Source organism: Protopterus annectens, chromosome 16.part0 (genome assembly GCF_019279795.1).
Source record: "Protopterus annectens isolate FY-2018-M chromosome 16.part0, PAN1.0, whole genome shotgun sequence".
Classification (NCBI taxonomy): domain Eukaryota; kingdom Metazoa; phylum Chordata; order Ceratodontiformes; family Protopteridae; genus Protopterus; species Protopterus annectens.
The window spans coordinates 14,559,211-14,585,266 of record NC_056750.1 but is presented as its reverse complement, the minus strand read 5'-3'; the positions used below and the strand labels follow the sequence as shown (position 1 = coordinate 14,585,266).

Below are 26,056 nucleotides of genomic sequence, written 5' to 3'. Positions count from 1 at the left end.
GTTTAAATTTAGTTGTTCTACTCTGCTCAACCTCTGTTCTAATACTTTTAACAAACTCAGGTGAATAACCCCTTGCACAGAACATCCCTTCCAAGGTATTACATTCTGTAAAAAAATCTTCATCCTTGCTAGTCATGCGACACCCCCTCACAAACTGCCCCTTAACTATATTCTTTTTGCAGTGTGGGGGGTGTGCACTAGTAAAATGCAGGAAAGAATTACAAAAAGTGCTCTTTCTAAATACCTTTGTTTCTAGGTCATTTTTATTCAAACTTTTATAAACTTCTATATCAAGGTATTGTAACCTATCAGTGGAGGTGGTGTATGTAAATTTCAAAAAATTTTTGTAGTACCCTGAATATAATCAAGAAATTCAGACAATTTGTCCTTGCCCCCTGTCCAAAAAATAACAATGTCATCCAAATAGCGTCTATATAGTGACCAATATTGATTGTATACTGAATTCAAAACATATGAAAATTCCCAACTAGCTAACACAATATTAGCGTAAGTAGGTGTGCATGCCGCGCCCATTGAAACTCCTTGTACTTGTTGGTAGTATTCACCATTAAAAAGAATAAAATTGTACTTAAGTACAGTGTCAGCTAGTTCTACTATTGCTATCTTCTCCGAATGTGCAAGAATTTTATCAGCAAACACCATATCTTCAAACATTCTCAACCCCTCATCATGGGGTATACAAGTGAAAAGATCAATAACATCTATTGTGACAAAGATAAGATCTTCAGACAGGAGGTCAGGGGTAATATTTCTCAACAAATCCCATGAATCCTTCAGTATAAATTTGTTGTTATTACAAATGTGTTTCGTCTTTAGATCTACGTATTTGGCCATAGGAAGCATTTTTGAGCCATCTGCTGCTACTATTGGTCTTAATGGGGGGTCACATACATTCTTGTGCACTTTTGGTATTCCGAAAATTATAGGAATTTTCGGCTTAGGTACAGATAAAAATGTATACATCTTATTATCTATTGTGCCCTCCATCAGCATATTATCATGTACAATATCTATTTTGTGATAGGCCAGATTCACCTCATTTAATGATACACTTTTGTATTTAGTTTCTTCTCTGAGGATACTATTCATTTTCCCTTCATAAATAATGTTGTCCATAATAACTGCCCCCTCCCTTATCTGGTTTCATAATTCTGATTCCAGTATTCCACCTTAAATCATTCAAAGTCTCAAATTCCTGTTTAGAAAGGTTATATTCCTTAATGTTCTGATTAAATTCCTTTCTAATTTCCTTTTCAAGAACCATATCCAGATTCCTAATTTGTGGGTGGAAAGGGGGGTTAAAAGTACTGTGCCTGGTAAGAGTAGGGTGCTGAAGGTCAGAATCAGGAGGCATTGGGGGCAAAATGGCTTTCAAATTTACCTTCCTAAGAAATAACTTCATATCTATAATTGTTTGTACAAGGTCCCCTTTTACATTAGGAATAAATTTAAATCCTTTACTGAGTAGCTCAAAGTGCACTTTATTAATGAGAATATCACTGAAATTGTATATAGAGAAATTCCTAAAGGTATGTGTAGTACCAGTTCGCAGTATACCATCCACTGAGCCATTATCAAAGGAATGCGAAATTGTGGGGATGGGGGTGGGGGTATGGTGCCTTGTTGTTAATACCTCCCTCTCCCCCTTCTCCCCCCCCTTTTTTGAAAATTTTGGAACCTCTGTTTGTTCCTATTAACATGTTGATCTTCCTTCTCTGAGGGTGGAAAATCAGTGTCATAATCTCCCCAATATTGTTCCTCATTCCGAAAACTCTTTTTATTATTATACCTAGTTTCATTTTTGAAATTAATTCTGTCATTATGTTCCCATCTCTTAAAAGGTGGCTCTGGATAGCTAGTGTTTTTCTGGTATTCCTCAATTTCTCTTTTTAGTTTATTAATTTTCCTTTGTTCCAATGTTTTACATTTGGAATCTACATCATACCTAAGACTGTAGTACCTATCTCTTTCATGTTTAATTTCAAAAAGCAGATCTTTTTTAATAAAACTGTCTAAAACCACAATCTCATGTTCTAAATTCTCTAAAATCCTATTGTTTTCTTTAATAATGAGCCTAAGAATCTCTAGTCCACAATTATTAAACGCATCAATAAGTTCCTTATGAAAGTCAGAGCCAGGTTCTACATTATTTGGGTATTTCCATACCCTAAGCCCTTTTGGGACAATTTTCTGCTTGATACATTCCATTAAATAACAGTTCTCAATACCCAGCGTTTTGTATTTACACATAAGTCCTGATAATTTATCAATTTTTAAAACGTAAGAATCACCATCAGGTGGTACACCATCTTCTTTACAGTCAAAGTTGAAATTATGAGGACTTTTTAACCAGTCCTGAATATTCTTGTTACACGGAGAAGTGGAAACAGTACCTATAGCACCTTTGTCTAGCGTGTTAGTAATAAGAGCTCGACCATTCGTCGTAGCACCAGCGTAACTGTTCTTATTTCGTTCCACAGAAGGAAGTAGCAACAACGGTGTATTGGCAGGGTCGAAAATGCTACCATTCGGTTCCGCATCCTCAGGCAACGTAGGGCTAAATCCACAACTGTGCCTTTTTCTCTTGTGTTTAGAAGCCACAAACCTTTCGGTACCTCCAGTAGTGGCTTCAATGTCGACATGCTTCCTGCCAATCAAGGTTGAACACAGGGGTGTGAGTAGCTCAATTAGTTCCGTAAGCTGACCGAACACTAAGTGCAATCTTGGAGTTGATATATTTTAGTAGCAGGGGGTGTGGGGGTGCAAGGTGGCTTGCCCCCCTGCTTATACTTGGAGAAGAGTAATACGGTTTGTGTTTTATTTGTTTCTGTATGTACTTGTGCTGGAATATAGTAAGTGTTGGTATCCTGTGTGTTTTCAGGATTTTGGTCTTCAGGATTTTGGGCTTTCAGGATTCTGTAGCACTCCTACATATATATATATATATATATATATATATGTATATAAAATTTCATTACATAAAAAAGTGACATTTCTTAAAATCCAGATTCCCATTATGTTTCTTTCTATGGCTCCTTAGAATATCTTGCATGCTTGGAAAATCTAATTTGCAGTGTGTATAATTTAAAATCCAGGTTCCCATTCTATTTCTTTCTGTGGCTCCTTAGGATGTCATACATGCTTGGAAAATTTAATTTGCAGTGTGTGTAATTTCTTCACACCAAAACTGTTCCTTTTAGATATTCTGTTTGTTTCACTGTCAGATTCTGATTGAATTATGGTTAACATTTACATTTGACTTTTCCCTTAATACAATTTGCTAAGTTTTTTAATGTAATACGTTTCTGTAAGTTAAAACTAGACTGCACTTAAGGTCTTGTTTTTATTCATTAAAACAAAAATCAGAGTAGAATACAACCTGGTAGCAAATCTTCTATTCTGAATGGAGGCCAATCTATAGGGGAAAAAGTAAGTGTTTTCACTCTGCAGGTATGTGTTTAATAATCTGAATAAAGTGTAAAACTAACATAAAACTGGAACATTTAATATTAACTTGTTAATACTTATATTGTATGGAATGTCATACCTCTAGCAGCATAAACACATCTTGCATTCCAAAGCATTTTCTGAAAAATAAGCTTAAAAAGCATAATATAAACAAATGTAAATATTTTGTGAACAATAAAAGCTATTAACACTGCACAAATAATTTTATTAGTAAGAACTATTCTTTACTGTGATAATAGTGTAGTCATAGTCTTCTCCATAAATACCATGGTATATTATAATGCATATAAACCCCCAAATATAATTTTTACTGAACTTTCACAAACAAATTTTCATATCTTGAAAACTATATAACCTAGACATATACTGTTAGAACATATTTGTTAACCAGACGTATTGTTTCACATGATGACAAAAATAAGTGCATGTTAATTGAGATAGTTAAAGAAATAATAAAACATATGTTTAATTTTATAATTAGCAATGCAAAAAATACTGGATATCTCTCAAGATGTGCAACTTAAAGGAATAATTAGTAGAGCATATAAAATATTGCATGATAACTATAAAAACCAATCAGAGGAGGTTAGAAAGGATTGGGAAGACAGATTGGATAAGCAGTTCACAAAGAAACAATGGCGGATATATGTTTGTCTCCCAAAGTCTAGAATATTTAGGGTCTTTGCTTGGAAGTATTTACAAAAGTATTTTTATACCCCAAGTAGACTCCAAATATGAGAATATGCAGTATGATGGGGAAGAAAGAGGTAATTGGGAACATATTTTCTGGGAGTGTAATGAGTTGGCAGACTTTAAAGATTTACTGCAGACTGCTCTGTTAGAGATACTGGGTGAGAAAATTGGTGTAACTAAGGAAATGATTTTTTGAGCTATGATTTGCCTAGACATAGTAAGGTCTTGTTGAGTCTAATTATGGTGGCTGCCAAAAAAGCAATTACTAGAAAATGGAAATCTAAGCGTAAACCAAATTTACTAGAAGTAGTGAATATAGTAACAAAGCTAAAACAGCTGGAATCGGGATCTTTAGAAAAGGGTAGGAGCAAATTGCATAGGAAAAATTGGAAATTTAGGAACAATATACACAGAGGAGGAACAAGATTTAAAAGAAAGCAGGATTTGAATGAGCTACGTAATGTTTGACTGATAATGGCTCGATATATTATAAGTGATGTACAATGTTTGCAACTACAATTATGCCATTATGGTTTGTAATGTATAATGTTTGCAACTAAAATTATGTCAATACAGTTTGTTTTTGTTTATATAAATGTATGGCTGCCTATGTCATATGTGACAAATTAATAAAGATATTTCTTATTTAAAAAAAGATGCGCAACTTAAAGAGCAACTATCAAAGACAAATTTCAACAACATTTAAAATTTCACCTAATGTCATGCAGCAGTGTGTAAGTCACTTGGTCTTTAAAGTATTAGGCACATATGGAAATATTACTCATTTTCATAACTACTAACAAATAACTAGCAATATTTCCAAAATAATATAATATAAACTAACATTTTCAGTTCATTGTCCTGTCTCCCACATTGGTGTTTCACACCACAAACCACAATTAAATGTAGGCCTCTCTCAGTTGTGAAAATATGAATACAAAGATTAATTTCTCCACTGTAGGACACTTTAGATTAACAATCTTTTTTAACACCTTTACTGAATTATCACTTAAGAGATAGGCAAACACACATTTATATAAAACAAAACAAAACATATTAACATGCTCCTAGTTAAAAACATAATATATCTTGTTTTATTTTTTTGTAGCTACCACCAGTCCATGCTTGTGTCACAGAGTGCCTTAAGTACTGTATTCTCTAGTCTGTAAACTTAGACAGGTAGGGGTTGTGTGGTTGGCCTAATGGTTAATGTGTTTACCATACAGACACAAGATCCAGGGTTTGGTTCTTACATGGGGTAACTGGCTAGGCTTAAAATGGCCCGCAAGGGCAGTTAGCCTAGTAGTAATCTATGAACCTATGACTTGCTCAATTCCTGCCTTCCATTAAATCTCACTCATCCTCTAGAACATTATTCTCTGTGTACTCTTCTCATAATTTCTACTTTTTCTATGTAATTTGCTGCTACCCTTTTCAAAAGGTCCCACTTAAAGTTCTTTTACCTCTGTTTCAGTATTCAGTACTTTAAATACATTTGCGTTATACTTTGATTTCCATTTTCTAGTAATTACTTTTTTGGCAGCCAACACAATTAAATTTAGCAAAGCCTTACTATTTGTAAGCAATTCAAAGTTTGTATTCCAGCTCAAAAAAAAAAAAAATCATTCCTTTAGTTACACGTATTTGCTTACCCAATATTTCTGACAGAGTATTTATTCTGTAAGGAAATTTTGAAGTCTGCCAACTCATTACACTCCCAAAACATGTTTCCAGTTACCGCCTTTTTCCCCATCATACCTAAAACTTTTGCCATCTACGTGAAGAAAAAATTCTTTGGAGTCTACTTGGGGTATAAACATACCAATACAAACAATTCTAAACAAAAATTCTAAATCTTTTAGACTTTGTTGCATACTTGGGAGCCATACGTTATGTCCATCCATTTTTCCTTGTGAATTGCTTATCCATTCTTTCTTCCCAGTCTTTTCTGACTTCTCTGGTTCATTCCTAAAAGTATGATCCAATATTTTATATGTCCTGCTAATTATTCTTATCCATTGTTTAATAGCTGCTTCTGTTCTAGATTCAACTAGAATCTCTCCCAGAGCAGGTCTTTCACTTAGGATTCCTCTATCCCTTTCTCTTTGCCTATACTTTGATATCAATCCCTGATAGGGAAAGCAGTCTCTGGCTTACAATCCAAATGTCTTCTCGGCCCCTTCCCATTCTATGGATATGGTTTCCTTCTCTAGTTATTTACTCCCAATACCTTGGTTCCTCTGACAGTTTTCTCCAATAAATTTCAGCACCCTCTTGCCAATTCTGTGTACCCCTAATTGCAGTCATCCCTATTAGCTCAATCTCTTTTCTCCATTCTACTATTAGCTTAGTTTTAAAATACTTTCTGCTACATTATGTAAATAATATTGTTTCTCTCTTTTAATTTCTCCATATCTTTTGGGTTTGTAATACCATGACGGGAATGGACCCCATTCCTAAATCAAAGTATAATTAAAGTTTATGAAATTAGTATTTTTTCAATCTTCGATGTTAGCCAGAAGTCTTCTAGCAGCTGCAGTATGCCCAGTAATGACTCCTTCTGCAATTCGTACAGAGTCACGTGTTGGTAACATATCTAAATATGATTGTAGATTCTTTTTTTATAAGACCCGTTGCTCCTACTACTATTGGAACTGTCTGGGTATCTTTCTTCCATGTTGCTCTCATTTCTTCCTGTAAATCCTGATATTTTATGACTTTGTGTCTCTCTGTATGCAAGACACTGTAGTCACTGGGTGTAGCAATTTCAATGATCAGTGCTACTTTTGTCTTCTTTTTATGGACCACTATATCCAATTTTCTCTCATCTATCTTTTGAAGTCTTGGTAATGGGTGATCTCATGTGATGTAGACTTCATAATTTTCTGTGATGCTTTGTGGTTCATGTTTCCAGTGTATTTCAGCCACTTCAGTACCATAATGTTTGCACAACCTCCAGTGCAATAGTCTTGCCACATTGTTATGCCTTTCAGTATACAGTCCTGCTACCATTAGTATGTCACAACCAGCAACGAGATGTGCGACTGTTTCCAATTCTCTTTTACAAAACCTACATTTGTCTGTTTCTCCCACATGTTCAATGGACTTTGTAAACCAGCATGTACATGGCCCACTATCTTGGGGCGCCAATATTAACCCTTCATCTCTTGGTTTGAATTCTCCTCTCCTTAACCATTCCTGCGTTCGATCCTGATCAACATGAGTTTATTCTAGGAGTTTTCTGTACTTGCAACTGTATTTATGCATTTTCCACATTTCTTGCCTTCTTATCTGATCATTCACCTTATATTCTTTCTTTCTTTTTTTGGCACATTCAGTTGGTGCCTGATTTTTATCTACTTCTGGTTTTGATTTCCATTCCCGCTTGACACCGGTATGCTTCTGCTAGACTAAGAAGGGAAGTTATATTAGATTGTATATATACTGTACTTAGGCTCACCTACATATCTTGTAATCAGTTTTTTTTCTAATTAACATGTTAAACTTTTTAAACTATGGTTAATCTTTCTTTTTTAATTATTGATAAATATTGTTAAACTTTGTGAACTATTTCACCAAATTACTATGTAAACTTGTGCAGTTTTTCTCCCCAGGACTCTGTTGAAAAAGGACACTTGGTGTCCAGTCAGACAATCCTAGTAAACAAATGTTAAAATAAAAATTGCCAACGGTTGTCCTATACGGATGAATACCTCACAATGCACGGCAAAAGTATATACTATAATATGAACCAACCCAATAATCTGTGGTGAAGTATAGCTGACCAGATGAACGAAACCACTCTTAGTATATAAAAAAGCTTTAATCCACAGTATTGTAGTAAACACAATACATGTAAAGATGCAGTCGATAAGCGCTTTCACTCAAAATGAGCTTCCTCCATGCTGTGATGAAATCCGTGTTAGACCTTCTACATCAAATCCTTCACTTTGCAGGAATTCCATAACATCAACTTCTATTTGTTTAACGTCTGCTTTACTAATCTTCTTTTCTACATTCCTTCATTCTGATATTATTTTTTGTGAAGTTTTCCATATGCGCATGCCTATTCCTGTATTTCTCTTTGAATATCTTTGGGGCTGTTTTTTTTTTTGTATTAATTAATTTGGCTTTCAACTTTGCATAAATATTGCACCATATCAAATATCTCTTTCTTTCCCATGTCCATATTTCTTTTTTATACTTTTTTAAAATCTCTGTGTTTTTTTGTTTATATTTTTGCACTTCTTTGGATGCTTCTTTTTCCAAACAGATCAAAGTTTATTGGTCTGTATATTGTTTTTCACAAATCTGTTGTATTAATGAACACACATTTTTATATGAGGCTTCTGACACTTTTTCTTGTGGAAGTATTTTTCTTTCCTCTAATTTCTCTCTTAATCTTTTTGTACATCTTGTGTCTGGAAATTCTGGGCTTCTTGCATAATAGTTACAATGCATAATTTCTTTCTTATCCTCAATAGTCCACTCTATCATCCTTATGGCTCTTCTTTGGCCTATCAGTTTTTGTGATTTTTGTGGACTGCTACTTCCTTCTACAACAGGGGGACATCCTCTCCCTGGACCTGGTCTGATCCTATTGTAGGAATGTTTTCCATATTTTGAGGATTCTACACTGTCATTTTTTCCAATTGTGGCATGAGTGCTCCTAGCAGGATTGGGCACCTTTTTATCCTGGGTCTTGTGCACCCAGCTATCTTTTTTAAAGGAAAACTCCACCTTAACTAAAAAAAAAAATCTGTTTTTTCACTCTATCTTTGTTGTAATTTTAGCCTGTTTTCCACAACATGGCTACCAATGGGGCTTGATGTATCAACGTGATCTTGTTCTTCGTCAACCCTTTCTCTTTCCCATAATGCATTTTGTCTGCTCTGTATGACTCATGCAAGACATAAGGAAGTTACTGTGAATTCCCATGCCATTGACATATAATAGGATTTGTGTGAGTTACTGTCTTCTTCTTTACCTTCTGTAAAAGGACTGCTTCTTTTCTGTCTCTAATCACCCTCATTTATGTTTGGCTAAGAGCTTGTTTTACACTATACTTAGACGTTATCTAGCTTCAGCCAGAAAAGTAACTAAATTGCAGGCCTTTGTTCAGTGTTTTCTTTTGTAGTCCAAGAGGAATTGATAGTCCCCTCTCCCCACTCTACTGCAGAGGTGTTAAAACTGTCACTGCAGTGAGAGACCCTTGCAGAATCAAGTGCAACTGACAGCTCATAATGGAAAGGAAAGGACTTCTCTTCCCCTCTGCCTGCAGTAGGAATATTTATTTATTTAAATAGTTTCATTATTTTTTCTGGATGCAAGTAGCAGAAGCTGCTTGATTATTTTGGTTTGTTTTATTACTAGTAACAATTGATGTATCCCTTACTATATCTACAACACAATATTACTGTAACTTAAGTTTGTGTAACTATTTCTTTCTGCTAAATAGCTGTCTTGTGGCATGTTTTTTCTGTAATTTCCTGACATTCTAGTCACATCTAGATTTGTTAAATTACAGCAAAACACTAATTTGGCAAACCTGATGCCTTGATACTGGCACAGATGATATTTTTCAGGGGAGGGGAGTAGATACTGAATATTTTAGGATATTTTAGGAGTGCCTCAATGAGAAATTACTGATGCTAAGGTAAGGAATACTGAATTGCTTAATAGTTTGCCATTGAATTTGAGAATAGCACAGTATGTTCAAAAAGAATGCATTAGTTATAAGACTAATGCAAGTGATACAGAATTTCCTAAAATATTCAGTACCCACTCCCCTCCCCTGAAAAAAAAATGTTGCACTGCATGGACTGTGGAATAGAGATAATTTTCAGTACATTCTTTTACTGTGCCAGTATCATAGAGTCAGGTTTGCCAAATTAGTGTTTTGTTGTAATTTATCAAATCTGGAGATGACTGGAATGTCAGGAAATTACAGAAAAAAAAAACCATGCCAAAAGGCAGTTGTTCCTCAGAAGGAAACAGTTATGTAAACCTAAGTTAACAGTAATATTGTGTTATAGATATAGTAAGGGGTAAATCAATTGTTACTAGTAATAAAACAAATCAAAATAATCAAGGAGTTTCTGCTACTTGCACCCAGAAAAATTAATGAACTATTTAAATAAATAAATAAGTAAATCTTCCTACTGCAGGCAGAGAGGAAGAGAATTATATTGGAAATCCCTTCCTTTTCATTATGAGCTGTCAATTTCACTTGATTCTGCAAGGGTATCTCAGTGCAGTGACAGTTTTAACACCTCTGCAGTATTGTGAGGGGAGGGTACTGTCAATTCCTCTTGAATTACAAAAGAAAACCCTGACCAAAGGCCTTCAGTTTAGCTACTTTTCTGGCTGTAGCTGGATAACTTCTAAGAATAATGTAAAACAAGCTGTGATCCAAACATAAATGAGGGTGATTAGAGACATAAAGTATAGAAGATTACAGTGACTCACACAAATACCATTCTATGTCAATGGCATGGGAATTTACAGTACCTCCTTATGCCTGGCATGAGTCATTACTTCCTTATGTCTGGCATAAGTCATACAAAGCAGACTTGAAATGCATTATGGGAAAGTGAAAGGGTTGAGGAAGAACAAGATCGCAATGATATTTCAAGCCCATTGGTAGCCATATTGTGAAAAACAGGCTAAAATTACAAATAAAGCAGAGTGATTTTTGAGTTTTTAAAATAGGTCAGGAAACAAAAACAAAGTGAAAAAAAAACAGATTTTTTAATTTCTAGGGTGAAGTTTTCCTTTAAGTTTTGACTTATGTCTGTCCATGTTATATGCTATATAACGTAAAGTCAATATATCAGTATCGCCTTGGTGAGATCTTGTGAAAAACAGGGTCCACCTCATGAAGGCAGTCACTAAGACTTGAGGATAAATTCAATTTCAGCAATATTACTCTCCTTTGCTTGCTGACTTATCATCTCTCCATTCAGACCCCATAATTATAATATTCTGTATGATGGTTATTATTTTCTTTAAGGATATGCACCCCAAATCCTCCTGTTTTCTTGATTCTTGAGTTTTCTCCCTTTCACCATCATTTGTTTATACTTTTGGTGTCTGTGAGTGTGTATCAGGGGACAGGGGTTGTAAAACTATGCCTAAAATGTCAGTCTCTGTACATTAAAAATCATAGCACTGTTCTATTGCAACAAAGTATCAGAAAGATGGGCACTTTCTTGTTTTTCACACTGCAAGGTCTTCATAGACTAGAATCTATGCAGTCACTGATAGTTAATATTTATATAGACCAAGTGTATTTATTTGGTAAAACATGTGCCCATAAACAGGTGTGACTTTATAAACAAAAATCAGTAAATCTAGTAAGAGAGCATAAAACCCTATTAGCAATATAGACAAACTAAAAGAAAAAAAATGTAAGGTAGGGTGCCACTCACCCAGACCTCTCAACTGCACCTATTTTAATAGTACTTACCTATTCTCAGGCTTGACTTACCCTTTCATATAATATACCTGCTTTTGGAGGTATGTTGATATTTTCAGGCTTGATTTACCCTTTCGTATAATATACCTGCTTTTGGAGGTATGTTGATATTTTCAGGCTTGATTTACCCTTTTGTATGATATACCTGGTTTTGGAGATACATTGATATTTTTAGGCTTGATTTACCCACAATATACTTGGTTTTGGAAATATGTTGATATTTTCAGGCTTGATTTACCCTTTCATATGATATGCCTGGTTTTGGAGATATGTTGACATTTTCAGACTTTATTTACTCTTTCGCATGATATACCTGGTGTGATGTCCCTCCTCTGGGCCAGTAATCAGGGAGCCTCAATCCTCACCACTGACACTGGTGAGGGACATTCACTTGGAACAAAGATATATACATACAGTGTTTCCAGATGGAGCTCTCTGCACCAAGCACAATTTTCCTTAAGAGCACACAAGGAACACACTCAGTCCTGGGGCTGGGTTTCCCTCACTCTCTCTCTCTGTCTCTCTCTCCATTCCCCAAATAATACTCCCAACTGACACAGCTGTAGAGCTGAGTCCTCAGCTGAGTGTTCCAAGCCAAGTCCTCCACCACCCTTTCTGTGAAACCAGTGCTCTGTGTCCCTGCTCCAAGTAGCTGACACATACACACTCTTTGAGATTTGATTTTCTCTCTCTCTCACACACACACACACACACACACACACACACACACACACACACACACACACACACACACACACACACACCTGGGAAAGGCTGGCAAAGATATACCAGCTATGCCCCCTCTGCCAAGACTATAAGGCAGATACTGTCACCAGAACAGTCCAAAGCCAGCTGCTCTAAGGCTCTTACAAGGCTATCTAATTATACTGAGTAAAATTAATACTAATATAATACAGCAAAGCTTTCAGGAGTGGCCAAAGTGTCACCAAATAAATATAAAAATCCAAAGCAGCCAAGGAAGATGTAAAAGTCCACAGTGGTAAAATATACCATACAGGATAAAAAGAAAACCCACTGGAGCCACCACAACCGGTTAAAACTTTAACACACATATGCACTTTCGAGCATTAGCTCTTCATCAGATCTAAACAAACAGTTAAAATCAACCATATTTAAACAAATAGCAACCAATTAGAATTGATAGCAGACCCTACACCCCTTCAATAAGAGTTTTAAAGGCAAACATGCATTTAACCCAGGTGTATGGTTAGCTTGCAATTCAGCTATCCATCTTAACTCAGCTAATTCAGTACTATGTATAATGTCACTCCCCATACTCACTTGTTGAATGTAGAACACCATAAACTGAAATCTATGCTCTTTATTTATTTCAATATGTTGATATAGAGCATTACTTCTCAAACATAATCTGATGTCACTTATATGTTGCAGTATACATTATTTTAACATTCTGTTAGTCTTCCCAACATAAAATGCTTGTCATGATATGCACTCAGCTAAATACACCACATTTCTAGTTCTACAGTCTGTATGTAGTTTAGATATATACTTCCTACATGACACAGGGTGTACAAAGATGTTATTTTCTTTAATATATTGACATGCCTTGCATTTCTTACATTTAAAAGTTCCCAAATTCTTCCTATGTGTTGTGGACTTGTTGGGAAGTAGGTTGTTACATAAAATCTGCTTCAGATTTTGACTGTTAATATAAGCAAATCTGGGGTGGGGACCTACTAGTGCTTTCATCTTGTCATCAGTATGTAAAATCGTCCAGTTCTTTTTTATTACCTGGGATATGGCATCAATATTACTATTATAGTGTAAATTTATTCTCACAAACAGGTTATTTCTTAGCTTCTGTTCATTAACAATAGTCCCATTGTCAGAATTGCCCATATTACATTTGAACCATGGCTCGCCTCTATTCCTTCTCCAATTTTTTGTCCTATCTATTGTTCGCTTAACTCTTTGTGTTGGATAGCCATGACTAGGAAACATATACTGCATGTTATCTAACTCACTTTCATATATACTATCTTCAGTGCATAGTCTAGAAATTCTTAGCCCCTGCCCACTCATTACATTATCAAAAATGTGCCTTGGGTGCACACTGTCAGACATTGACATGTTATTTCTTCAACAACTTTTCCTATATACTCTGGTTTATAGTTTGCCAGTCAAATCTTTGTAGATCTTCACATCTAAAAAATCTATTCATTTAGCAGAATAGCTCACAGTAAAACATAAGAAATCTGTTGTGTTTTCCAAGTATCTAACAAACAACAATAATTTTTCAGTTGTACCACTCCATAAAATAAATATATCATCCACAAAACGATGGCATATTTTCAAATTTGTCTTCCATGGACAAGTACTAGATAGAACATGGGTGGCCTCCCACTGTGCCAACACCAAGTTGGCATAGGTGTTGACACAGGGGGTACCCATGGCTACACCATCTCTCTGTCAATATTGATCATAAAACATGAATAAATGATTGCCCAAGATCAATTCAAGAAAAGCATGTATCTGTGTAACTTTCTTTTCCTCAAATGTTGCATGAGTTAAAATAAAATCTTTAACAGCTGTGATTCCATAAGAATTCGGAATCACAGTAAATAAATTGTTTACATCTAAAGTCACAAATATGTAACTTTTATAGCCAGTTATAGATTCATAAGTGTCACTCAGAGATTGTAAGAAACAGGAAGTGTCATTTATCACTGCTGTCTCATGGGATAACATTATTTTAGGTTTCCTCTGCACCCATATGGAGCAGAACTCAGTTACCCAACCTCTGCCAGATACTATTTGTCTATTGGAAGGTTTGAGGAGATTCTTATGAATCTTGGGTAAACCTTTCAATATATGTATAACAGGTTGTTCAACTATCACAAACCTATATATGTCTTCAGTTATAACATCAGATTGCAATAAATCATCTAAAGTATGTTTTACATGTGCAATAAAATCACTCACTTGGTTGCATGTTATATCCTGATAAGTAACATTTTCTCTAAGCATTTTCAACATATCTTATAAGTAATCTCCTCTATCAAGTATTATAATTCCAGCCCCCCTTATCAGCTGCTCAGATAGTAGCATCAAAGTTGTTCTTCAAATTGTTAAGAGCTTTCAGTTCACATTCAGTTAAATTATAATAATTATGACTCTTCTTTGTATCTAATATATAAGACATTTCCATTGTGCATAAATTCAAAAAAAGTGTCCATAACAGGATGTGCAGGTGGTATAAACATACTTGGTTTCTTCAAGGGTATCTGAGTACTATCATTGTCCTGTTGACTAAACAGTAATTTAAGGAGAACTTTTCTCCCAAATAAATGTAAGTCAGAAAGCACTTGATGTGTTCTGCCACTTTGTGCTGGTATAAAATACATACCTCTATTCAACAGGGTAAGCTCAGAGTCTGATAAAACACATTTAGAAAGATTGTAAACAATACTTTCATCAGTATGAACTGCAGTACCTTTTATCTCATCACTTTTCCTCTTTGCCTGCCTCTGTTGGGTGATCTTTCTTTTCGCTGTGTGTTTTTCATTCTCACAGGAACTGGAAGGGTAGGAAAACCTGAAACAATCAAAGGCATCACTTTCGGTCTGGCTCCCAGTTCTTTGTGTAAGCTTTTGCCATTGTTAGTGGCTGCATTATATTGGAGCTGCAGTGTACAGCCATTTTTACTCAAATTTTCATTTTGTAACTCATTTTCATTCACCACTGTGTTTTTAGAAAATGTTGGTGCTTCTTGGACTGTTACCACCAAACCAGACGTGCTGGGTCCTTTCACTTCCGGTTGAGCCCTTCCCTTTGAATGTTCAACTTCAATTGCATTTTCATTCATGTTTTCAGTATCAGGGTTAAATCTAGGCCAAACAAAGACATTACCCTTAGAAAAATCAGTATAGTCTCTTTGTAACTTCCATATTTTAATACGCTGAAGTTTTTCATCATAAGTATTGAGGGAATGAAACAGAGTGTCTAGCCTTCCAAAATACATATCATTATCCAAGTTCTTTTCTATTTCATTCTGCATCTTCTCTATTTTTTGAACCAGTTCATTTTCAATAGGTGAAAAAAAGTCCAGCAACAACTGTATATACTTAAAGATGGTATCTAAATTAAGGGCTTGTCATCTGGCCAACAATAAGCCTCCCCATAGGAAGGCAAACATAAAACACGCAAGCCTCTTGGAACTATTTTAAAATGGAGGCATGCTTCTAAGTGAAGTCTTTGCCATTGCATGCATTTAAGTTTAAACAGTTCTTTTTCTAGTTCTAAAATTTGAGGCACTCATCCTCACACATATCAGGGTCACTGCATTCTCCATTAGCATTCAGTTGAACAAATAATAGAGGGTTATTATTCATATTTACCATTCTCTTTGCTCTTTCCTTGAATGTTCTTGTACATGGTGTCACAGGGCGGTATTCAAGACCAATAGCTTCTGAATCAGCACCAGCCATGTCTACTTCCTTAGCAGAATGTGAAGCAGCAGCAGCAGCAACAAAAATAAAAATCCAAAGCAGCCGAGAAAGAAGTAAAAGTCCACAATGGTAAAATATGCCATACAGGATAAAAAAATTACCAAATAAATATAAGTACTCTCAAAGGTTAAAATGTTCTCTAAAAGACCAGCCAAAATGTAAAGTTTAAATATATTTAATAATAAGTAATACAAGAACATAAAAATACTAAATACATATTTACAATAAACACCATAGTTTCATTCACAGGAAATATTAAAAATAACTCTGATAGAAAGATTCAGACAGATACAGAAAAATAATACTTAACTAATCTCACTATGTTTTCCTGGCTGGTCTAAAGAATTACTGTCCCCTAGTTCACTTACTAGAGCAAGGAAGATGATATAGGTGAGTAGTCCTTCTTTGTCAGGTTTCAGAAACAGATTGCCTTGAGACTTCTGTCTCATTTAGTATTAAAACATCATTTCAGTGCTGGACTACAGAATGACATCATATTTATCTGGTCATCTGATTTCTGGTTCCCACACTACCCCTTTACTATTAACTGAACCAGAATCTAGCAAATATGTGTCATAATACACACACAGAGAGCTTTCCTAAGATGTGTTATAGCATCTGGAAGCTACAAAATAATTTCAAAAACATCCATCCTTCCAGGGTAGCAATTAGTTCACCCTTAAGGACAATACAGTAGGATTCCTAGTCCTGGTTTTCACAGCCATTTTGTCTCTGGCTGCAATCAGAACTGTAAGATACAATCTTAATGGCCTAAACCAGGTAATGTAATTTCAGACTATTTTTCAAAGTTAGCTAGACTGAGATTAACCTCTTCTCTTCCAGTATCTTTTTTTTACAATATATTCATTTCAACAGTTACAATACAGTCTGACATACATGTGTATTTCTTTTCTGTTCAGCAAGACCCACTGTTGGTACATTGTTTTTAATATAAGCAACTTTATAAATACATTTTCAACATCAAGCATCTGTATTACTACCCTACTCTACTGGCATAGCTGGCAATAACTCACATCCTAGTTTTGGAGACACATTGATATTTTCAGGCTTGATTTACCCTTTCGTGTGATATGCCTGGTTTTGGAGATACATTGTTATTTCCAGGCATGACTTACCCCTTCACACACAACAAAACTACATGACCAACATACTTACAGCACCGACAAGTTAAAGCAAGAGGACACATATCTTGCATCTCACATTTGCAGAAACAAAAATAAATGACCTTATGGAGCAGAATTTTACAATGACTTATTAAAGTCTATAGGTTTTTCCTGTGCCTTTGATACTGTGCTTAGATTTTTGCATAATTTTTAAACATTTTTATCAAACCCAGTTTTAGACAGTGACACAAGTACATATGAAGAGCAATTAAATGTAGTAATATTTTCCTTGCAGTATACATACACATTAACAATTATGGTTCACTCCATTACACACATTGCTCAATCCCTGCTTCCTTCAAACCTTTCTCCTGATGAGCAGTATTCTGCATGTATTGTCTTATAGATTCCATTTATTTTGTATAATTTGCTTATTCCCTTTTCTAAATTTCCCACCTCCATATCTTTTATTTCCTTTACAACATTCAGTACATTTTTTGCCTAACTTGTGTTTTAAACTTTGTGTTTCTGAGTAGTAGCCCAGTCCTATTCAAATGATATGCCAATTAGCTATCCAGACTTTTGTGCATTAGGGTTGCCACCTTTTGAAATGCCCAAAGTGCGGCATTTTTGTAGAAACGTGGGGTTTTGCAGGACAAACCATACCCACAGCCAGTGCAAAAGCTATAACTTCACCTTTTTCCAAAATAAAAACTTATTCTTGCAGCATTTGAGTTTCCTATTTGTTTCACATAACATTAGGTGTTTCAGATACAAAATAATCGTTTTATGCAACTACAAAGAAAACTTAGCAAATATTTGTGCCCTAATAATCTCGGGGTATTTGCCATTTTTGTGATCCCCCACAGTTCACAACACCCCATATAGGGACTGCCCTGCGCAAAGACGGACAGGTGGTAAACCTAGTGTGCACACGTGTGAGTGTGTATATATACATCTATACACGTATTCTATCTGGAATTACCTATTTTCGAGTAAATGAATACATATTTTCAACTGCAGGTTGACAGGTGTGCTCCGACCTATTAATTCTAAAGGGGGGAGTCGGTGTACTATTCTAACAAAATACTGGTGAAGAGGGACAGTGGATACAAAACATTTTTAATAAAATGAAAGACTGAGACACCCCGGGAGAAAACAAGTGTACACACTTTTGAACCTGTCGCATGTTACGTACGTCAGCGAGACCATAGCAACAACTAGCCAAGCTTGGCAACAAGTGGCGTTTTCCTTCTTGTACTTCAACTATTTGTTGCAGTTTTGTGCACTGCCTGTAAATTTCTCAGTACACCTTTATTTCGTTCTTGTTTTAGTGGTGAATGATGGATGCCACGGCGAAACCTTTGCGAGTGCCACCTGAGATTAGTGTATATGCAGAACAGCACGGGATTTTTGATTTAATACAGGTATAATAATATATAATATCGCACACCAGAAAAGTTATGCATAGAGATAAAGACCTGCTATTTAAAGGTTTATGTCTGAGACGTCATTTTTGTCTTTCTTATGGTAGTTTTTATTTTAAGCAGTCTTAAGATTTAGAAGAAAGTTCTCAAAAATCCCGTGTGGTAGTCTGTGAAACTGTTAGCGAAGCGTTTTTGTCGGTCTCATTTCATCGTAGAGCACATATGATAGTCTGGAGGTGTTATTTGGGATGTGCGTACTTCTCAACCTCTTAATGCCAAAAAAAAGTGGACAAAGTGTAAAATAATGGTGGGACAAAGGCCCTAAGATAGGGACAGATTTTAAATATTGTTCCTATAAACTTAGAAAGTCGCTAGAATAACAGCATATGTGTTAGCCTGTATTTTCTGAAGGATGTGGAGTCTGAAGCTCAAATATTTCTCATTATGTAATGACTTCTATCCTCAGTGATTTGCCAGCAAACCGCACATTTCATGAGGAACAACTGTAAAATATGAGGCAAAAATCTGGACATTCTGTGAAAATGTGGACAGTTGAGAGGTATGGGGATGTGTGATCTTTGAGACTGTCTGTGCTTCCTTAATTCAAATTATGGTCAGTAGGATATGCACAGTGCACTACTTTTTTTATATCGCATTTATTTATGTTCGTAGAAGGAGGTCTCTTGAGGATGATCGTACACACATTTATACTGATAGAGCAGTCATGCTAATGTAAGTTCAGGAAATAAATCCCCAAACATGGCCCACATTCTTGCTCACCTTCGCAATGCTTAGTTTTCTTATGCAGTAAAGGTGTAGAAATATGGTGGAACAGACAGAAGAAGAAATACATAAAGAAACAACTTGCATCACATATTTTACAATGATGGTGGGGTGGGAGTAGCAGAATAAAAACATTTGGATTCATAACTCTTGCACATTACTTTGGGAGTTATGAAAATTTCCAGTGAAAAGTACATTTTTTTTCTAAATTAAGTGCACTGCTGTATTTGTGTTCATTCTTCACACATCACATTATTCCACATGTAATTTTGAAGTAATGTTATTCACAAAGAAGGATTTTGTTTGCCTGTCTGTGTGCAGCAGAGGAATAATGCCTTGATGATTGAGCACAAGTAGTGACTTGGGGTGCTAAAATAGCTGGAGCAGGTAACATCATTTTGCCCATCCCGAGGGGTGAGTGGTGGTGGTTTTCCAGTGGCCATTTGCTCCCATGCAAGACTATGTCTGCATGATGCCAAAAGGCTATTACTTAGGAAAGGTGCGCTTGGCAGTCTAAAACCAGTGATGGTAGACCACAAGGGGATGTGTTTGGGAGGACATATATAACAGAAGAGGCCATAAGGAGGTTCCTGTGGTGACAGGGGTGCTCACATCACCCACTAAGGGGTGGGGCTAGAGCCACAGAGAAATGGCTTCATGTCAAGTGCTTGATTTGATGTTGGCTGATAATTGGGAAAGGTGTTGGCTAATAGACTGTGAACTGTAAACCAGCCTATGACTTATTAACCCAGGCAATTGAGAATCCATAAAAGCCTAAAGGCAATTTGAACAATGGAAATTTGCATATCTCTCAAAATAACATGCAAATGTTATGTCATGTGTTCATATTAAGTCACTTAGGAATAACATCAGACCCTGCCCTTTTTTGATAGGTGCCGTGGAATCTTTTACAGACACCTGAGCTGCCACCAACTCAGGCAGATGAGGCCTCAGTTTGACATCTTATCTGAAGGACAGGGCATTCAGGAGTGCAGTACAATCCTTGGGGTTCACTGCAGTGTCAGCAATCGATCTATCTGGTGTGAGAGTAAAACCCATAGACTTCCATGCTAAAGGCGAGTGTGCTGCCTGTTCAACCAGTGATACTGCGGTTATATTAGCTTAGATATTAAGTTTAGAAATAGATGTTATTTTTCATGAGGAATCTGCTTGAGTACCAAGATGTCATATAATGCTGATAATGCATTTTTAAAATAAAATCTTTGGTTTCAGCTTTTTTCTTTTTTGCTTTTTTAATCATCTCTCATTAAAGAAATCACCCTTATAGATGTTTTCTCTCTCCCTGGCCCCACCCCTATGCAGAGGCATTTTTGTGCTGCTCCCCAAGGTGTATTCAGGTAATATCTGCTTTAATGTTTATTCATTATGGAAGGACAAATTATTCATTCACTAATGTACTGGAATATAGAAGAATTTATGTAAGAATGTAATACACTTGAGCAAAGTGTCAGAGAGTGGCTAATTCACAGTTTCCTCATGGTGACGGATGCTGTTTATCTTGAGGCATAGCCATGGTAAGCAGACTGCTGCTCTCCTCCATCATAGGTAAAACTGTCATTTACTTCATAACCCACATGTTTTGCTGTTAACCAAAAGCATCATTTAAAAAAAGGAATTATTTTACATTTTTAAAGTAATGCAGTGATGTAGATCAAAACTCCATCTTTGGCTGTTTCTTTTAATGTATGTAATTCACTGGAGCCAGCTTTAAGATGTACAGCTCATAGTCGCTTTACAGTGTATCACATAACTCGTTACTGCCACTGAAAGTTTTACAGTAGAAGTTAAACAAAAAGGACACATTTTGACTAGTGTAATTGATGTGTTTTCTTCATAGGTGTGTACTAGACTAATGGCCCTGGAACCTTTACAAGCCAAGCCCATAGGATTACCCTGGCGTTGTGCCAGCCGACCTTAGTTCCCAGTGCCTCTGTCGAGTAGAGCCACTGGAGTGATTCCCCAAGGTGAATTTTCTATTTCCCATCCACTCATCAAGATTTCTCTTGAAGAGGGCCAGTGAGGTGTTCTGTTTGACATGTATGGGAAGTCTGTTCCATAGCATGGGCAGTCTCTGGGTTATGAACCTGTCCTTCCAGCACGTTCTGTTGATTGTGGTAATGAGGTTAAAGTTCCTGGAGTGTGTGGTGCGCAGGGATTGGGATTTGTTTAGATGTAGCATTTCTAACAGAGCTGGGTCAGACATGGCTTTGTAAGTCAAGCAGAGATGATCGCCTCTAAGTAGGCAATATGAGACAGAGAATAGTTGGAGTTTTTTGAGTCTGTACATATAGGACAAGTGTTTAAGGCCTAGGATCCTCTTTGTGAGGTACTTTTGCAGCCTCTCCAGTTGTTGCAGGTGTCTAGTGAGGTACATGCCAAATGGGGCATTGTAGTCAATGATTGGCCTAATGAGGGAGGAGTAGAGGGAGACAATGACCTCCCTCTTTGTTCCTGTATGCAAAACCCTTAGTAATGAGATGTGCCACATAGAAGGACTTTCTGACCACAGTGGCAATGTGGTGGTCAAAAGAGAGGTTGCTGTCAACCTGTGTTCTCAGATCTCTTATAACGCCTTCTGTGTTCAGTGGACTGTCATTGATGTGGTAATTCATGGGAACCATTTTTTTCCCAAAGAGGATGAGGACACATTTTTTGGCATTGAGCTTAAGGCCATGGTTCTGACAACAGTCGTTGGCTGTTGTGATTTAAGTTGATAGCGTTTTGCAGCTTTTTCAATTTATTTTCATAGTTTGGTGCTTGTATGTGTGTGCTTACTTGCATTTTTGTGAATAAAGTAATTTTGGTATTTTTCACTGCTTAGCAGAAAAAATATGGTAGTTATGTTATGTTAGATGTGCTCAATAGCTACACTTGTCTTGGTTTCACTGTGGCTACCAGACTTGTCAATACAGGATACTGGGTTTTCATTTTTGACTGAAGTGCATAGGATGTCAGTGGGAAGTAAGACTTTTCCCCTTTTTAATTTTGATTGGTTTGGTATTTTTTTCCAACATCTTTATTAAATTTCCACATGTGACAAAGGCAATCTTACATTTATATAAATGAAAAACATACAAAATGAAATCACTTTAGTTGTAACAGTTTACATCACAGACACCACTGAAACAACTGTAATTGTAAACATTACTAATCACTTATGAGCATTCTAGTCATTGGCAGTTAAGCATTGTGTAGTTCATTCAAATCCTGCCGCTTAAACCTCATTCATGCTCTGCATATACTTTTCCCACAATTCCCATTTTTTTCTATGTAGTTTGCTCCTTCCCTTTTCTAAAGATCCCCGTTCCAGTGGTTTTATCTCAGTTACTATATTCACTATTTCTAGAAAAGTTGGTCTACATTTTGATTTCCATTTTCTAGTAATTGCTTTTTTTGGCAGCCACCATAATTACACTCAGCAAGGCTTTATTATGTCTAGGCAATTCCGATTCTATAGCATAACTCATAAAAAATCATCTCCCCAGTCAGTCCAATCTGCCCACCCAGCATCTCTGACAGAGCAGCCAGCAGGAATTCCCAAAAGTCTGCTAGCTCATCACATCTCCAAAAAATATATTCCCAGCTACCTCTTTCTTGCCCATCACACCTCCAACATTTGCTATCCACCTGAGGAAAAAGTCTTTGGAGTCTTATGTAAACATTTCCAGGCAAATATCCTAAATCTTCTAGACTTTGTTGCATACTTGGGAGATATACATATATCCCCCCATTGTCTCTTTGTGAATTGCTTATCCAATCTCTCTTCCCACTCCTTTCTAAGCTCCTCTGATTGAGTCTTGCAATTATTATGCAGTATTTTATATGCTTTACTAATTATTCCTTTTTTAACGGCAGCTTCTGTTCTACATTCTATTAAAACCTCTACCATTGCTTGTCTTTCATTTAGGACACCCCCTATTTCTTTCTCTTTGCCTAAACTCTGATATCAATCATTGATATGGAAGGCAATCTCTAACCTGCAGTCCAAATAAATTCTTGGCCTCTTCCCATTTGATTACCTTTCCTTTTCTAGTTATTTGTTCCTAATACCTTGGTTCCTTTGCCAATTTTCTCCAATAAATTCCAGCCCCTCTTGCCTGTTGTTTGCATACCTGGCCATCTTTTCTCCATTCTTGTGCTGGTTTGGTTTTTAGAATACTCCCTGCTATTTTATGAATATAATAGTTTGTATGATTTTGGTTGTTCTCCTTAAGAGTCTACATCCAAAATCCCAATTTCTCCTTATTTCTTGAGCTTCCTCCCTGCGTCATCATCATCCCTTTCCACCTTAAATTATAATTTTCTGCCTGTGCTATGTATAAGAGGTTTAACTGTGTTGTTCTAAAATACCCCCTCAAATTAGGTAATCCTAGTCCACTTTATTCTATTGGTAGAATCAGTTTATCCCACTTGACTCTTGCTGTCTTTCCTTCCCAGATAAAATCCTTCAACTCTTTTTTTTTTTTAATTGCTGTCCACAATTTCTCCTCCGGTTGATAAAAGTATGCCTGACCTGTGCATAAGACTAAAGGGACTAAAATCATTTTAATGGCTTTTATCTTGGTATCCATATCCATATAACAAAACTTCCAGTTTCTCAATTTTTGTATTATCTTCTGTTTAGTCTCTTCCCACATACCCTAAGCTGCCACCACAGATTGATTTCTAGTCCATGCTCCTAAATATTTCATTTTATCATGTCCCCATAAATATGGATATTGTACCAGTTCGTGTGTGGGTACATAATTTACCGCTTCTGCCTTTGTTTTAGCTTCATTAATTTTGTATCCTGAGAAGAATTGAAACTGTCTTAAAATGTTCCACAACACCGTAATGTCCCTTTCTGGTTTTGTCATGTATAGAATAATATCATCTGCAAACAGAGCCAGCTTTTCCTGACTACCATACCAATTATATCCTTGAATTTCTGAGTCCTTTATTTTCTTTGCCAGTGGTTCTAAATATAATTCAAACAACAAGATTGGTTTGATAGTGTTCATGGGTTCATAGGTGGGTTCTAGGCTAATGGCCCTAAGGCCTTTACAAGCCTAGCCATAGGATTATCCTGACATAGTGCCACCCGACCTTAGTTCCCAGTGCCTCTGTTGAGTAAAGCCACTGGAGTTATCACTGGGGTGAATTTTCTGTTTCCCATTCACTCCTCAAGATTTGTTTTGAAGAGGATCAGCAAGGTGCTCTGCTTGGCAAGTATGGGAAGTCTGTTCCATAGCATGGGCAGTCTCTAAGTTATGAACCTGTCCCTCCAGCATGTTCTGTTAATTGTGGTAATGAGGTTGAGGTCTCTGCAGCGTGTGGTGTGGAGGGATTGAGATTTCTTTAGATGTAGCATTTCTAACAGAGCTGGGTCAGACATGGCTTTGCAAGTCAAGCAGAGATCGCCTCTAAGTAGGTGATATGATACAGAGAATAGTTGGAGTTTTTTTGAGTCTGTCCATATAGGACAAGTGTTTAAGGCCTAGAATCCTCTTTGTGAGGTACTTTTGTGGCCTCTCCAGTTGTTGCAGGTGTCTAGTGAGGTACATGCCAAATGGGGCATTGTACTCTATGATTGACCTAATGGGGAACGAGTAGAGGGAGACTTTGACCTCTTTCTTCCTGGATGCAAAACCCTTAGTAATGAGATGTGCCACATAGGACTTTCTGACCACAGTGGCAATGCTGTGATCAAAAGAGAGGTTGCAGTCAACCTCTGTTCCCAGAGCTCTTATAACGCCTTCTGTGTTCAGTGGACTACCATCAATGTGGTAATTCATGAGAACCAGGTTTTTCCCAAAGGAGGGGACAACACATTTTTTGGCATTGAGCTTAAGGCCATGGTTCCAACACCAGTCGTTGGTCTCAGTGAGGCCATTCTGTAGGATGCCAACATCATTTGGGGAGTTAATAGCCCAGACTATGGAATAGACTGCCCATACATGTCAAGCAGAGTGCCTCTTTGGCCCTCTTCAAAAGGAACCTTGACGATTGGATGGGAGAAAGGAAATTCACCCCAGGGATCATGTCAATCACCCTGCTAGACAGGGGTCCAGGGAAATAAATGGTGTGGGAGGAAATAGCCAGGGAATTGTTATGGCTAGGCTTGTATAGGCCCTAGGGCCGATAGCCTAGTACCAACCTATGAACTTGCAATCATCTGCAAACTTTGTCAGCCAGAGTCCCTTTGTGTTGGCCTGTACTTCAGAGAAGTAGATGGCAAACAGGAGAGGACCCAGGACCGAACCCTGTGGGACTCCACTTGTGACTAGTCGGCAGTGTGACTTGGAGTTAACTACTTTCACACTGTGGATTCTGTCTGTGAGCCAGTTTGCAACCCACTTAGTTATATAGGGGTTGATGCCAAGCTTAGTGATTCCTGAGTGGGGAATGGTATCAGAAGCCTTGGCCAGATCAAGGTAGGCTGTATAAACCACCTTGCCTTCATCCCCAGCTCTGGTGACTGACTCAAAGAAGTCGACCAAGTTGAGCAGGCATGATCTACCCTTCACAAAACCAAACTGTGTGGGATTCAGAGTTTGGAGATTTCCTATATCC

At 36.7% G+C, this 26,056-nt stretch overlaps 1 protein-coding gene across 2 annotated transcripts in view; it reads left to right on the top strand.

The window, feature by feature from the left end:
- The first annotated feature begins 18,500 nt into the window (after positions 1-18,500).
- The window catches only part of AK8 (adenylate kinase 8), a 2,747,949-nt gene continuing 2,740,393 nt past the window's right edge, over positions 18,501-26,056 (top strand). Inside the window, exon 1 of one of the 2 annotated variants that reach the window (XM_044058631.1) lies at positions 18,501-18,700. In XM_044058631.1, the coding sequence (XP_043914566.1) occupies positions 18,614-18,700 (87 nt within the window). In that variant the 5' untranslated portion in view covers positions 18,501-18,613. The remainder of the gene's footprint in view (positions 18,701-26,056) is intronic. The other variant, XM_044058632.1, reaches the window with a different exon arrangement.